Source organism: Oreochromis aureus, linkage group 16 (genome assembly GCF_013358895.1).
Source record: "Oreochromis aureus strain Israel breed Guangdong linkage group 16, ZZ_aureus, whole genome shotgun sequence".
NCBI classification, from domain to species: domain Eukaryota; kingdom Metazoa; phylum Chordata; class Actinopteri; order Cichliformes; family Cichlidae; genus Oreochromis; species Oreochromis aureus.
In genome coordinates, this window is record NC_052957.1 from 31701754 (window position 1) to 31713744 (window position 11991).

Sequence of the window (11991 nt, forward strand, 5' to 3'; positions counted from 1 at the left end):
GAGAAAATCCAGTCTAAATTCTTTTCTTTTTGAAATGAGCGTCATTTTGCTGAGAAGTGGAAATGAAAATGCGACGGTAATTCCACTGTCAGCAAAGAAAGAATGAATGAATGCATGAATGAATAACTGAGAGAAAATAAAACTGACTGACTGGTAAAAGCGGACAGAAGCTGACAGACTAACTGACATCACTGTGCGAAGTTAACCCCCACCTGACAAAGGTGCAGATGAATCTATGTGTGTTTCTTTTTACAGGAGCAGAAAGAGGACAGCAACATTCGAGGTTGCGTGATGATTTAACCTTTTAAATGCCACTCTCTGTGTCTGTGCATCTATCAGGGGTGTCATTCACTACCTTGTGTTGTTCACAGAGGTAACTGTGAGAAAGTGTGTATACACCTGCGCAGCGCTAACATTTCTACAGCATTACAGTTCTTCATGTGATTTGATCATGTGATTTATACCAGGATAGCTGGTTGATGTCTTCTACTACAGGATTTCTGGGTTTACGTGTGAAGAAAACTGCGTTTACAGGTTATGAGTTGGTGATGCTGTTACACTGTGTTGTTGGAGACATGTGAAGGTTACTTTGACGATGTGAATAACATGTAAAACATTCCCTGTGTTGAAACTAGTGTCACTTTTGTCCACAGCTATGGTCTTTATGGTCTTTTATAGCACCTCTGGAACCTGTCAATTTGTGCCTGACCTCCAGGATTGTCCATGTGTGTTGCTAATGTTTGTTTGTCTAAGAGTGCATGTAGAGGATTCAGCAGAGACGGACAAGTAACATGAGAAAGCAACTAAGAGATGCAGTGTTTATGGAATAGTTTAATATGGGGCTCATTAGCTGGCCACTACTGAGCTCCTAGTGTTAAATACATGGAGTGACTTTGCTTAGGGAAGTCACCGATTACACTAATGTTAACTGAGACATGGGATGATCCATGTCTGAGCCAAATTATGCCAATAATTGTAGTTTACTGATTTGAGAAACCTGCACATGATACTTGTCCTGTTGATGCTGAGTAGTTTATTGCTACTTATGATACAATTGTTTATAAGTGTGAAGGTTGATTTCACTTCCAGATCTTGTTTTCCAGGCCATGATGGTGTGTATGCAGGCTCCAGGCGGAGCCAGATGTGAAGCAAACTTATTATGCAAAACACACTAACAGCTTTTATTGCAGGGTTATAGGTCCGGGGGTGGTGCTGCTCCAGAGGGGAGACGCCCTGATGTTGCCTGGGACATGATCTAGCTAACCTTTTCTTTCAGACAGGAATCTGGTTTTGATGAGTTGACTCATGGGAGTGTCCATGCGTCAAGAGGAGGGGTCCAGAATTACACAGTTACATGAAACCATCTTTTCCATGTTTTCTGAACTATGTTTTTATGATTTTGTGTGATCTTTGTGATTAACAGTTCAGACGGGTATTAAACCTATGCAAGTGGTGCATCTGTGTTCAGATGAGGCTTTGATGGTCCATAAATGAAGCTCACTGAACTAAAGAATGTGGTTTGATGATGCTTTACATGCTCTCCAAATAGAAGTTTCTCCTCCTAGCAAGGAAATACAGGTGCAGCAGTCAGAGTATTGCTGAAAGGAATCTCCTGAGAAATCTTCAGAGGCCCAGTGAGAAGCGAGAACCCATTCCAGGCAGAGCTGACAGCCCAGGCAGTGGCTGAGGTCAAAGGTCGAGCTGTTTGGGGCCCACCATGGGATCAGATTTTGGAGCCACAGCAAGGACCATGAAGCTGCGTTGGAATGAGAGCTGTGCCAAGGGGGCCTTTCAGAGGCCAACAGAGGAGATTGTGGACAACAGACGGGCACCTGAAGGATGAGGGGCGTGCCAAGCTCCAAAAGTGACAACGCAGGCAGAGTTCAAGGATGGCATCATGATTCTGTGAGAAGCACAGGAGCCAGAAGCTATGGTGGTGATGACAGCAGTTTCCTATGAACATCACCTAATGCTGTGTCACTGTACTGTGCATACGATGACACTCTGAAGACTGCTGGGATCATAACAGCAGTAAGATAACTGGATCCAGCACCCTTTCCACAGAGGGTTTTCCTGCAGAGGATGGACAATGGAGGAGTCATATGTATCCCCACAGTACAGAGGCCTGAAGTGAGGTGATGGGGGTTGGCAGAGGCCATAAAACTAGAGTGCTGAAGAGGTCTGCAGCTCTCACAATAGCTGAGACCCATGTTGACAAACGGCAAACTCAACTGGTATGTCTGAATGTCTATTCTACATACATTTGGACTCTGGTTCTATGAACAGTGATGGAAACAACTGGAAGAGACATTTATGACGCCCTGCAGAACTTAAACCACTCTGCAGAGAGACGTGTGATTTACATGTCTTGCAGAGGAGCACCACCAAGCTGGAGTGATCTTGAAAATGTTAATTTCTCTTATGACCATTAACAATTCATTTGTTTGCTTGTAGGATGCAGTTTACCATTGAATGAGATCAATGAGAACTTGGATAACTGCTAATATATTTGTCAAACTGTGTACGTTTACATATGCTGAGTATAAAAATGTTTGCATTGACACTGTCAGACATGACGGGATCATAACTGGGTACTTTTCTAGCATAATTGCCAAAAGGGGGAAATGTTAGATTTGTATTGTGATTGTCATTTATGCTTAGAAGTATATAATCATTTGTAGATTGAAAGAATGTCTCATCCTAGGAGGTCTGTAACAACTCTGTGTAGCATGAAGAGGGGAGTGCGTTCACTCCTCTTCAGAGTGTTCTGGCATAGATCACACACCTCCTAGGAGAGGTCGTATCTTCTCCTGCTGATATATGGTATAGCAAACACACGTATATCTGTTTGAGTCTAAGAGCCTTTTGTTCAGATGTACCGCTAGACTCCTGGCACCAGCTTTGGGGAGTCTGCCTGGGGTTACATCTTGACCCCATACACACATAGATACACACACTCAGGGTATTCTTTGTTCACATGCATACCTATATAAGATGTCATATGTTAATGAACCAATCCGAGAACCACAATCTCCCGAATAGAAAAGTGAGCAGTAAAGTCTAGACTGCAGACCGCTCTAACCTCTGGTGTTCACTCGGTGGGGGAGAAGGGCTATCAGTGGCAACACTGAGACACTCGCTCCTCTTGCTGGGTGTCTACTCATTGGAGGCCAAGGGTGTGTCCACGGTCGAGAAGAGGAGAAACGCTCACAGAGGGAGACCTGATGGAGATGGAAATACTAAATGCAAACCAGGATGCCCCTGAGGGTGAGAAACCGCACAGACGACGTCGATGCTGGACAAGAGGATGCCAACTGACCACTGTCACAACGATGTGTTCCATGCTCGTGTTCACAGTATTCTTATCACTGGCCCTGGTAGGCATGAACACGGCCTGCACCAGCAACCCATGTGACCCACACTGCCCGAGGATTTACCGGCAGGCTCCAAATGTGACGTGTCCTGAAAGGGGAACCATTTTTAAGCTGCAGCCTATGCCCAGAAGAACGCGCAAGCGCAGCGAGAAACAAAGAAGTGGAGAACAATGCTGGACCTTCATACCTAACAACACTGCAGCTGACGGCAGTCTGACCAGAGCCCTGGAAAGACTGAAGACCCTGAACGAGAGAATGAAAGAACATTCTGGAGTGGACACTTCCATGTGGGACAGCTGGATGGACATGTTTGGAAAGTACCGCAGCCTAGTGTCATCAATCCTAGTGTCAATAGCTGTTCTTGCAGCCATATTGACCCTATGTGGCTGTTGCTGTATTCCCTGCATAAGATCCATGATCAACAGACTGATAGCCACAGCTATTACACCGGACCCTGTCGGCCAAAAAGAAATTATGACACTGCTGGAGCACGCCGACACTAACTCAAACACCGACGACGAAGATGAAGAAACAACCTGTAACTAAAAGGAAAAAGACACTCCTGTTAATAATGAAGCAACAGTTAAAAATGCACTGTCCAGAGACTGTATGCTGATAAAAGTTAAAATGTGTAAAAACAAATTAACAACAGGAGGGATATGTTAAGAGATTTTCAAATGTTTCAAGTATTATTCCCACTGCCATTTGTACGTTATTGAAAGTTTATCTTTAATTTTAGTGTTAATAGTTGTTTACCCATTTATTCTTTCCATTTAATCGTATTTTATGGTTTTACTGTTTCGCTGAAGTGAAGCTTAAATGAAAGACAAAAGCATAGTGTTCTCAGATATGATTCACCCAGTATATTTCCTCTGCACCTGGTTCTCTACGAGCCGTTTCACTCCCAGGAAGGGGAGAGCAGGACGTTCTTATCTATACACTCCCAAATACAAAGAGGGGCCCATTCTTCAGAATCACACACACACACTCTGAGATCATAAACTTCACACACACACACATACTCTGAAACGCTATAAATAAAGAACTGCCACATACGCTGGTGGTGAGCCTGAGACAGCAGCGCTCACCCAGCGTCATGCACGTTGTTACCATCTAAACTGTCTTGAGTGTCTTTATTTCGCCTGAAGAATGTCTTGTTTAAATATTTACTTCTTAACAGGTTGTTATCCTTCCTATTATCAGTTTGAATACATTAGATAAGCTCTAATTTAATTTAACCTTTTGTTTATTCCACTACATTCCTCTTTCCATGCTTTAAAATATTACAACTCTTGTGTACGCTTTTTCTTTTTAGGATCCTTTTCAGTAATTATTTCTGCTTGGAGGGTTTCTTTTAATTTAGTCAATGCGGAGGGGCTACATTTTCCCTCCCACGTGGCACATTTTGTTTTCTTAGGATTTCTTCATCTACATGCACCAATTTGTCCGGCGCCTGGACATTTTTTCTCTAACCACTGCTCATCAGCAGTGAGTTTTGAAGCTTCGTTACCCATTCTAATCCTTTACAACTACACAACTGTGGCACCCTCTCTGGCACGAGAATCGAGAGAGGTAGTTGACACGGCCTTCTACTTTCAAGCTATTCTTGAAAGCGGTGTCAGCTTTACGTGATAAAACACGACCTGTTTCTCTTTTCACCAGTACTCGGGTGGCCTACAGCAAACAAATTAGTGGAATAGTTCAGCCTCCTTATTGTGCTGTAAAATCAACTTCTTCCACCAACAAAAATAAAACAATAAATACCTTTATACGCGCGCTACCTTTACCCACTACGGGGGAGCTACCAGTCCCAGACGAGCTCTATCTTTATTTTAAAACGCTACCAGCCCCTCTCGGGCGAGCCTACTTTACCCACTACGGGGGAGCTACCAGTCCCAGACGCGCTCTATCTTTATTTTAAAACGCTACCAGCCCCTCTCGGGCGAGCCTACTTTACCCACTACAGGGGAGCTACCAGTCCCAGACGAGCTCTATCTTTATTTTAAAACGCTACCAGCCCCTCTCGGGCGAGCCTACTACGATTTTTCGCAACATCTTTCAGAGTGTCAATATTCACCTGTTTGCTGATTAATTGCCGGGTTGTCAGGTCCCCCTCATCGACCCCCACCGTCGTGGACCACTTTTAAGAATGCTGGCCAGAACCCGAATTCACGCTTCTGGTCTTTTATCCTCTACCTAGAGAGGAGCTGTCGACAGACTTCAGCGCGGGCTCCTCACGATGTCAGGACTCGATGAGGTTTTCCCGTGGGGTCACACAAAAGTGTTATGTCCCATCCGGCTCGAAGGACCAAGAAATGTCAGGAGTTTTCCTGTATATCAACTCAGGTCAGAATAAAGACGCTCTGACAGGTTAACGTGTACACGGGTGAGACTCACGGAGACTCTCACACCCCTGGAACAGTTGTCAGGCTTTATTTATACACCTCAAGCATATTCGTGTAGCGTGTACAGGAAGAGATAAAATAGAACTGTGCTGCATGCAGGCTTCCTGTTGAACAGAGCGTAACTTCTCTATTTAAGCTGAATACTGAAAGAGCAAACACATCTAGATAATGAAATGTACCTTTAAGCATAACATAATAAAAATCCTAAAATCCTAAAAAATCCCTTAACAAAGGTAAACCTGTTTCTCCATCACCTGTTCAGCTCTAATGATTCAGTACGGACATCTCCTTCATCTTCATGTTTCTCTCTTACCACATATCCAAACCGATATCATGACCAGCAGCTTTACAGCTGTGGCTCCAGCAAACATCAGCTGATACTAGAAAGTAATATTAAACCAATTCTAACAACAGCTGATCAAGCTTAAAAGTGCCGCTGTTGTTTAGCGCGACATCCGCTGGTTTCCTCTTTCTGGTGCAAAGTGGGCGATAAACAAACAAGAGAAAAGCCGATCAGCTGATCATTGATTATTATCAATGTTTATGTTAATGTTTATCGATGTTTATATCTGACCCAGATAGACTGCAGTTCATAACTTCTTACCTGAAGTTCAGTTCACCTGACACTCGGACCGGCGTCCGCCTCGGGTCTCTCCTCCTCCTGCCTCCCCTTTCCCTCATCCACCTGCTGGCCTTTGTTGAAGCTCCACCATAGCCCCCACCAAACAACGGAGTTATTTTTACACATCTGCCAGCATCTGGCCAATCCACCACCTTTCATTGTTTACACCGTTACAAAAAAATCAAAAAATACGAAATATCACCATCGGCCCACCGGTATGCCCGATGGCCAGTCCAGCTATGGGTAAGAGGGAGGAATGTTGACAATCTCGTTAAGAAACTTCAAGAGGGGATAGATAAGGTGGAAAAGTGGGGAATGGAGTGGGGTTTTAAATTTTTGATTGAGAAAACTAAAGTTATGTTTTTCAAAAATAGGAAAATAGGGGAAGATAAGCAGTTTTTCTTGTATAGGGAAGGGTTAGAAAGGGTGAAGAGCTTTTGTTTTTTGGGAGTAGTTTTTGATAAGAAGTTAACTTGGAAAACTCACATAGAGCACATTGTGGAGAAAAGTAAAAAGGTTCTTAATATCATGAGGTGTTTAGCAGGGTTGTCAGGGGGTGCCAATTTTGATGCACTCAAAAGTATCTATGGCTACGTTCACACTGCAGGTCTTAATGCTCAATTCCGATTTTTTGATCAAATCCGATTTTTCTTGTCTGGTTGTTCAGACTACAAATAAAATGTGACAGCAAACGCGCTCTAGTGTGAATGGTTGACGGCTCTCAAATTGGCCCCCATGACAAACCCAGCTGGGTGACAGCTGGGTTTGTCGCCCAAAACACGGTCAAGCTCATCATAAAACGGGCAGGTGACTTGACCACGTCCGCTTCGTTTGTTTATATCTTTAGCTTCTTTAAACTTGGCTCTGAGGCTCTTCACTTTCCTCTGACACTGTAGCCACGTTTCCCTGTGCCCTCGTTCAACCATTTCTTTGGCAATGCACTCGAACACAGCCCGGATACGATACGACCCTTCAAGTTTAGCTTGAATAGAATTGTCTCCCCATATGCTAATCAAGTCCAAAACCTCAGTTTCTGTCCATTGACTCCCTCCATCTCCAGTTTCCGCCGCCATGCTTTCTTGTTTGTCTTCTCCGGTGCTGATAATTGGTGTCTGTCTTCTGTCAGTGACGTAAAAGACGGGTTTAATGTGACATGACCATTCAAACAGCAGTCGCTTTCTAAAATATCAGATATGTATCGGATTCAGTACCACATACCAAAGTGACCTAGGTTGGATTTGAAAATATCGGATTTGTGCTGTTCACACTGTCTTACCATGATCGGATATGGGTCGCATAGGGTCAAAAAAGTCGGATTTGATGCACTTTCGCCTGCAGTGTGAACATAGTGTAAGTCATGTTAATTCGATCAAGGATTGATTATGGATATGTGGTGTATGGGTCAACGGCTAAAGCTTGGTTAAAGAAGCTCGTGCTTTGAGGATTTGTTTAGGGGCGGTTAAAACAACGCCAGCATGTGCTCTTCAGGTGGAACCAGGAGAAATGCCTCTGCATATTAGAAGGCAGCAGTTAATGGTTAAGTATTGTTAGATGTGATATAAGTAAACTCCAGAGGGTGGCAGTAATGCAACATCTATGGATGCAAGCTGCCGTTGAAATGGAAGAAGAAGAAGACACCTGTCAGATCTTCAGCTAACTCGTGTTAGTGCCAGGCCGTCAAGCTCTCGTGAAATCGTCGTTTGTAGTTTTGATCATATTGTTTTCTCTGTGCCATAGTTACCTGCCTGATCATCATGCTACACAGTTGGAACAATACTCACCTCTGTCTAGACGCTGGTTTTCTGCTATCAGGTTACACTCCCACATCGTCTTCATGTACAATGCAAAGCCCTTACCAACATAGTTTAACCAACCAACAGTCTGATTCACTGGATTTCCACTGACTGCCTGGCTCTTCTTGTTATAGTAACTCTGTCTACCTCCACTCAGGCTGCTGTCTGTCTTTCCCCTCCCCAGGATCCGTTCATGGACTTTGAAACATGAAACCCAAACTATGAGCTATTGCTAGATTCCATAGTTTTGTCTCATAGTTCATAGTTTTCTACCTCACCTCATAGATCATAGCCTTCAGAATTGCATTGTTATCAGATTAGTCACTGTAAATAAGGCACTGTATCCACATTAGGTTTGCCTCCGTCTGTGTCTGCACGTGAGTCCACACACATAACCTGCCCCTTTCGGTCGTAACAGGCAGGTTTTCGATTCATTTTCAAAACAGTTTTGTTAACAATCTTCTAGGTGTTTCTAACATTGAATTTAAATGTTCTGTCACGGCTGCGGGGGGCAGACGTGTGGTGAGAGAGAGACAGGATCCAGACGCAGGCACTGGCTTGGATGTGAGCGAGCTTTTATTAACACAACGGTGGCACAAACAGAAACATGGCGAGCAAAAACAAAACCTAAAGGTGACCTACACTGGGAGTGACTAACAGAACGAACCTGAACGGATGACTCTAGGAGGAACACGCATGGAAGTAACACAGACGGACTAGCAACTAACACAAGTGAACACGCACAATAAATACACAGAAGAGAATGAGGAAACTATACACAGGCGGGAGGCACAGCTGATTGTGATTGACAAGACGAGGAGGGGGAAACGCAAACTGAACATACTGGCATAAGACAGATCTTCACAATAAAACAGGAAACTCAAAACACACGCGAAGACACCGACTCAGAGACGCGGGCTTTACACAGAGGGATACACAGGTAGGGATCACACAGAACAGGGGGAGCACGGACTTAACACTAGGAGAACAAATAACAAAACCTAAACCAGAAATAATAATCATCATCATCATCATCATCCTCATCATCGGACGGCTAAAGAATCAGGATATAATTATAATCAAAACAGTATCACCAAAGAATAAGAACTAATCCATAATGCAAAGATAAACCAAAACCTAAGGAACTCAAAATGCTGGGTCGAACCGACCCAGGACCGTGACATGTTCTTAATATATGGCACACTCTTACCATCTGTGAATTAAACTCTACAACTAATCCCAAGTCATGACATTTTTTCACTTCCATAGCAATATGCTGGCTCCATTGCTCAGTGCATAATTTACTATTCCCAAACATCATCAATATTTGCCAACACACGATGAAATGTGTGGCTCTTCTCTAAACTGCATGAATTTTATCTTAGGTGCAGTCTAAGCTGTGACCCCTGTTCAGTTCATTCTCTACTAATCAGCACATCTGCAACTGCAGCTTTCTACCTACCTAAATTAATATTTATTTGCAGCTGGTAACCCTGAAGTAACCCTGCTACATTTCCCATGGATTTTCAACTCTTAGAACAAAGACCCTGCCTGATGTTGGTACAATAGCCTCATCAAAATGTATTAACAGGAGGGGTGCAACAGATGACAGGCAGGCTGTTTTCATGTCAGTCTTTTGAAGACGAGATTTAAGACAACAAAAAAGCGCAATATATAGCCAGGCCACATTATCTCAAATCCAATGAGAAAAGTACATGACGTACAAATCCATAGCAATGACCAATGACATGACCAACCACAGCAGCTTCAATAGAATCAATGGAGGTAAGTCTGGCAGCTACAAAAATATCCATGTTAGACATATTTGTTAAAAATAGTTGAGACTAACCAATTGTTAGGTAAGAAGATTTGATGCCTAACAATCTTTATTTAAAGACCCAGAATCTTTTAATAATTAGCAATCGGCTGCAAAGATGTGTATTTTACATAAAGGATTAACAATGAGAGTTTCCGATGCAAAAGCTAATTTCAAAATAATCTATCAAAAAATGGCAAAATTATGAATCAACTCTGCGTGAGACAGTTAGTGTGAAACAGTAATAGTGAAAAAGATTGTTTAGAGAGAAAGAGGAACATCAGTCTGTAGAATGGGAAAGAGTTAAGGGGGTGGAGTGAAAGCAGAAAGAGAAGTTATTTCTGTGTGAGGTCTTGGTCAAAAAGCTGTGGGTAGTGCAGCTCTCCAGTGATGGAGAAAGGAGCTGAGCTCTGCTTTCCACAACTCAACAGTTCCTGCAGGAAGCCGACACTTCACTGGTCCAAGGCTGTGCTGCTGACCATTGTGCTGTTCTGCATCTCTCTGATCACTGTTGCTCTGAACATCTTAGTCATCATCTCAGTCTCCCACTTCAGGCACAGAATAGCTTTTCTACTGAAAGTACAGTTTAAGTTTTAGAAATGTGAAAGCTCATATTTAAATCTATGAATGAATAAAGTGCAAGAGATGACTGTTGACTAAGATTAATCATGTTTTCACTAAAGACATGTTGGAATATTTAAAACATGACATAAACTTTTGAGGTGAAATCACAGTTTAAGTTTTAGTAATTGAAATCCATTCTTTGTGTGTTTTAAACATGATTGTAATGTTTTATTTGCTTAGATTGAATCAAACCTTACCAATATAATTGGTGTTTTACCAACAGAATTTTCACTAAAGATATTTTGACATGATTAATTTGTATTATATTCTCTCTTGTTGCAGGCAGCTTCACACACCCAGTAACATCCTCCTCCTTTCTCTGGCTGTCTCAGACTTACTTGTTGGCCTCCTGTTGATGCCTTTAGAAATCTTTAGAAACACAAGCTGCTGGGTATTTGGAGATCTCATATGTTCGGTCTATTGGTATCTGAGTGGCAACATTACCTCCACTTCAACAGGAATCATAGTTCTTATATCAGTTGACCGCTATGTGGCTATTTGTGACCCCCTTCATTATCCCACCAGAATGACTGTGGTGAGAGTCAAACTTAGTGTTTGTCTGTGTTGGTTTTATTATATTTTTTACATCAGTCTTTACCTTAAAGACATCCTGATTGAACCAGGCAGGTATAATTCCTGCAAAGGAGAGTGTGTACTTGTCATCAATGATATTGCAGGGATTATTGACCTTGTCATAGCTTTTATTGTTCCAGTTTCTGTAATCATAGTTCTGTATATGAGAGTATTTGTGGTGGCTGTGTCTCAGGCTCGTGCCATGCGCTCTTGTGTCAGAGCAGTAACACTTCAGCATTCACTGAATCAAGCAAACAAATCTGAGTTGAAAGCAGCCAGGACTCTTGGGATTCTTGTAGTTGTGTTTCTTGCAAGCTTCTGTCCATTTTACTGTTACTTTTTTGTTGGAGAAAATGTGGTCAGTGATTCATCTGCATTTTTTGTGATCATTGCCTTTTATTTTAACTCTTTCCTAAACCCAATGATCTATGCCTTGTTTTATCCTTGGTTTAGAAATGCTGTTAAGCTTATCATCACTCTGCAGATCTTTAAGCGTCACAGCAGTGATACTAACATATTATAAACAACAAAAACAACAAAAATGTAAGATTTTAAATCAGTATATTTATACATCTAGTCATCTGGAAAAGAGAAAATTTGCTTTTAACTGTTTCAAGAAATGACAGGCAACTGAATTTAAACATCAAAGTGCTCATAAACTTGCATAAATAAAATGGTATTTATGGTAAAACTATTTTGTTGAATAAGATAAAAAATACTGATTTGTTTCAATGATAGAAGAAATATATTAAATTTTATTTATGTATTTGAGGAAAAAAATATT

General features: G+C 42.1%; 1 protein-coding gene across 1 annotated transcript; it reads left to right on the forward strand.

The window, feature by feature from the left end:
- Positions 1-10400: 10400 nt before the first annotated feature.
- LOC116320187 (trace amine-associated receptor 13c-like) lies at positions 10401-11730 on the forward strand. The gene is made up of 2 exons (XM_031739723.2): positions 10401-10564; positions 10917-11730. The coding sequence occupies exons 1-2, from the start codon at positions 10401-10403 to the stop codon at positions 11728-11730; spliced, it is 978 nt and encodes a 325-aa protein (XP_031595583.2).
- The last annotated feature ends 261 nt before the right edge of the window (positions 11731-11991 follow it).

Excerpts from the sequence above, each read along its gene's own strand:
- LOC116320187 (XM_031739723.2), top strand. The coding sequence starts at position 10,401 with ATGGAGAAAGGAGCTGAGCTCTGCTTTCCACAACTCAACAGTTCCTGC. Across the intron at positions 10,565-10,916 it reads ATCTCAGTCTCCCACTTCAG|GCAGCTTCACACACCCAGTA; the intron begins GCACAGAATAGC and ends CTCTTGTTGCAG.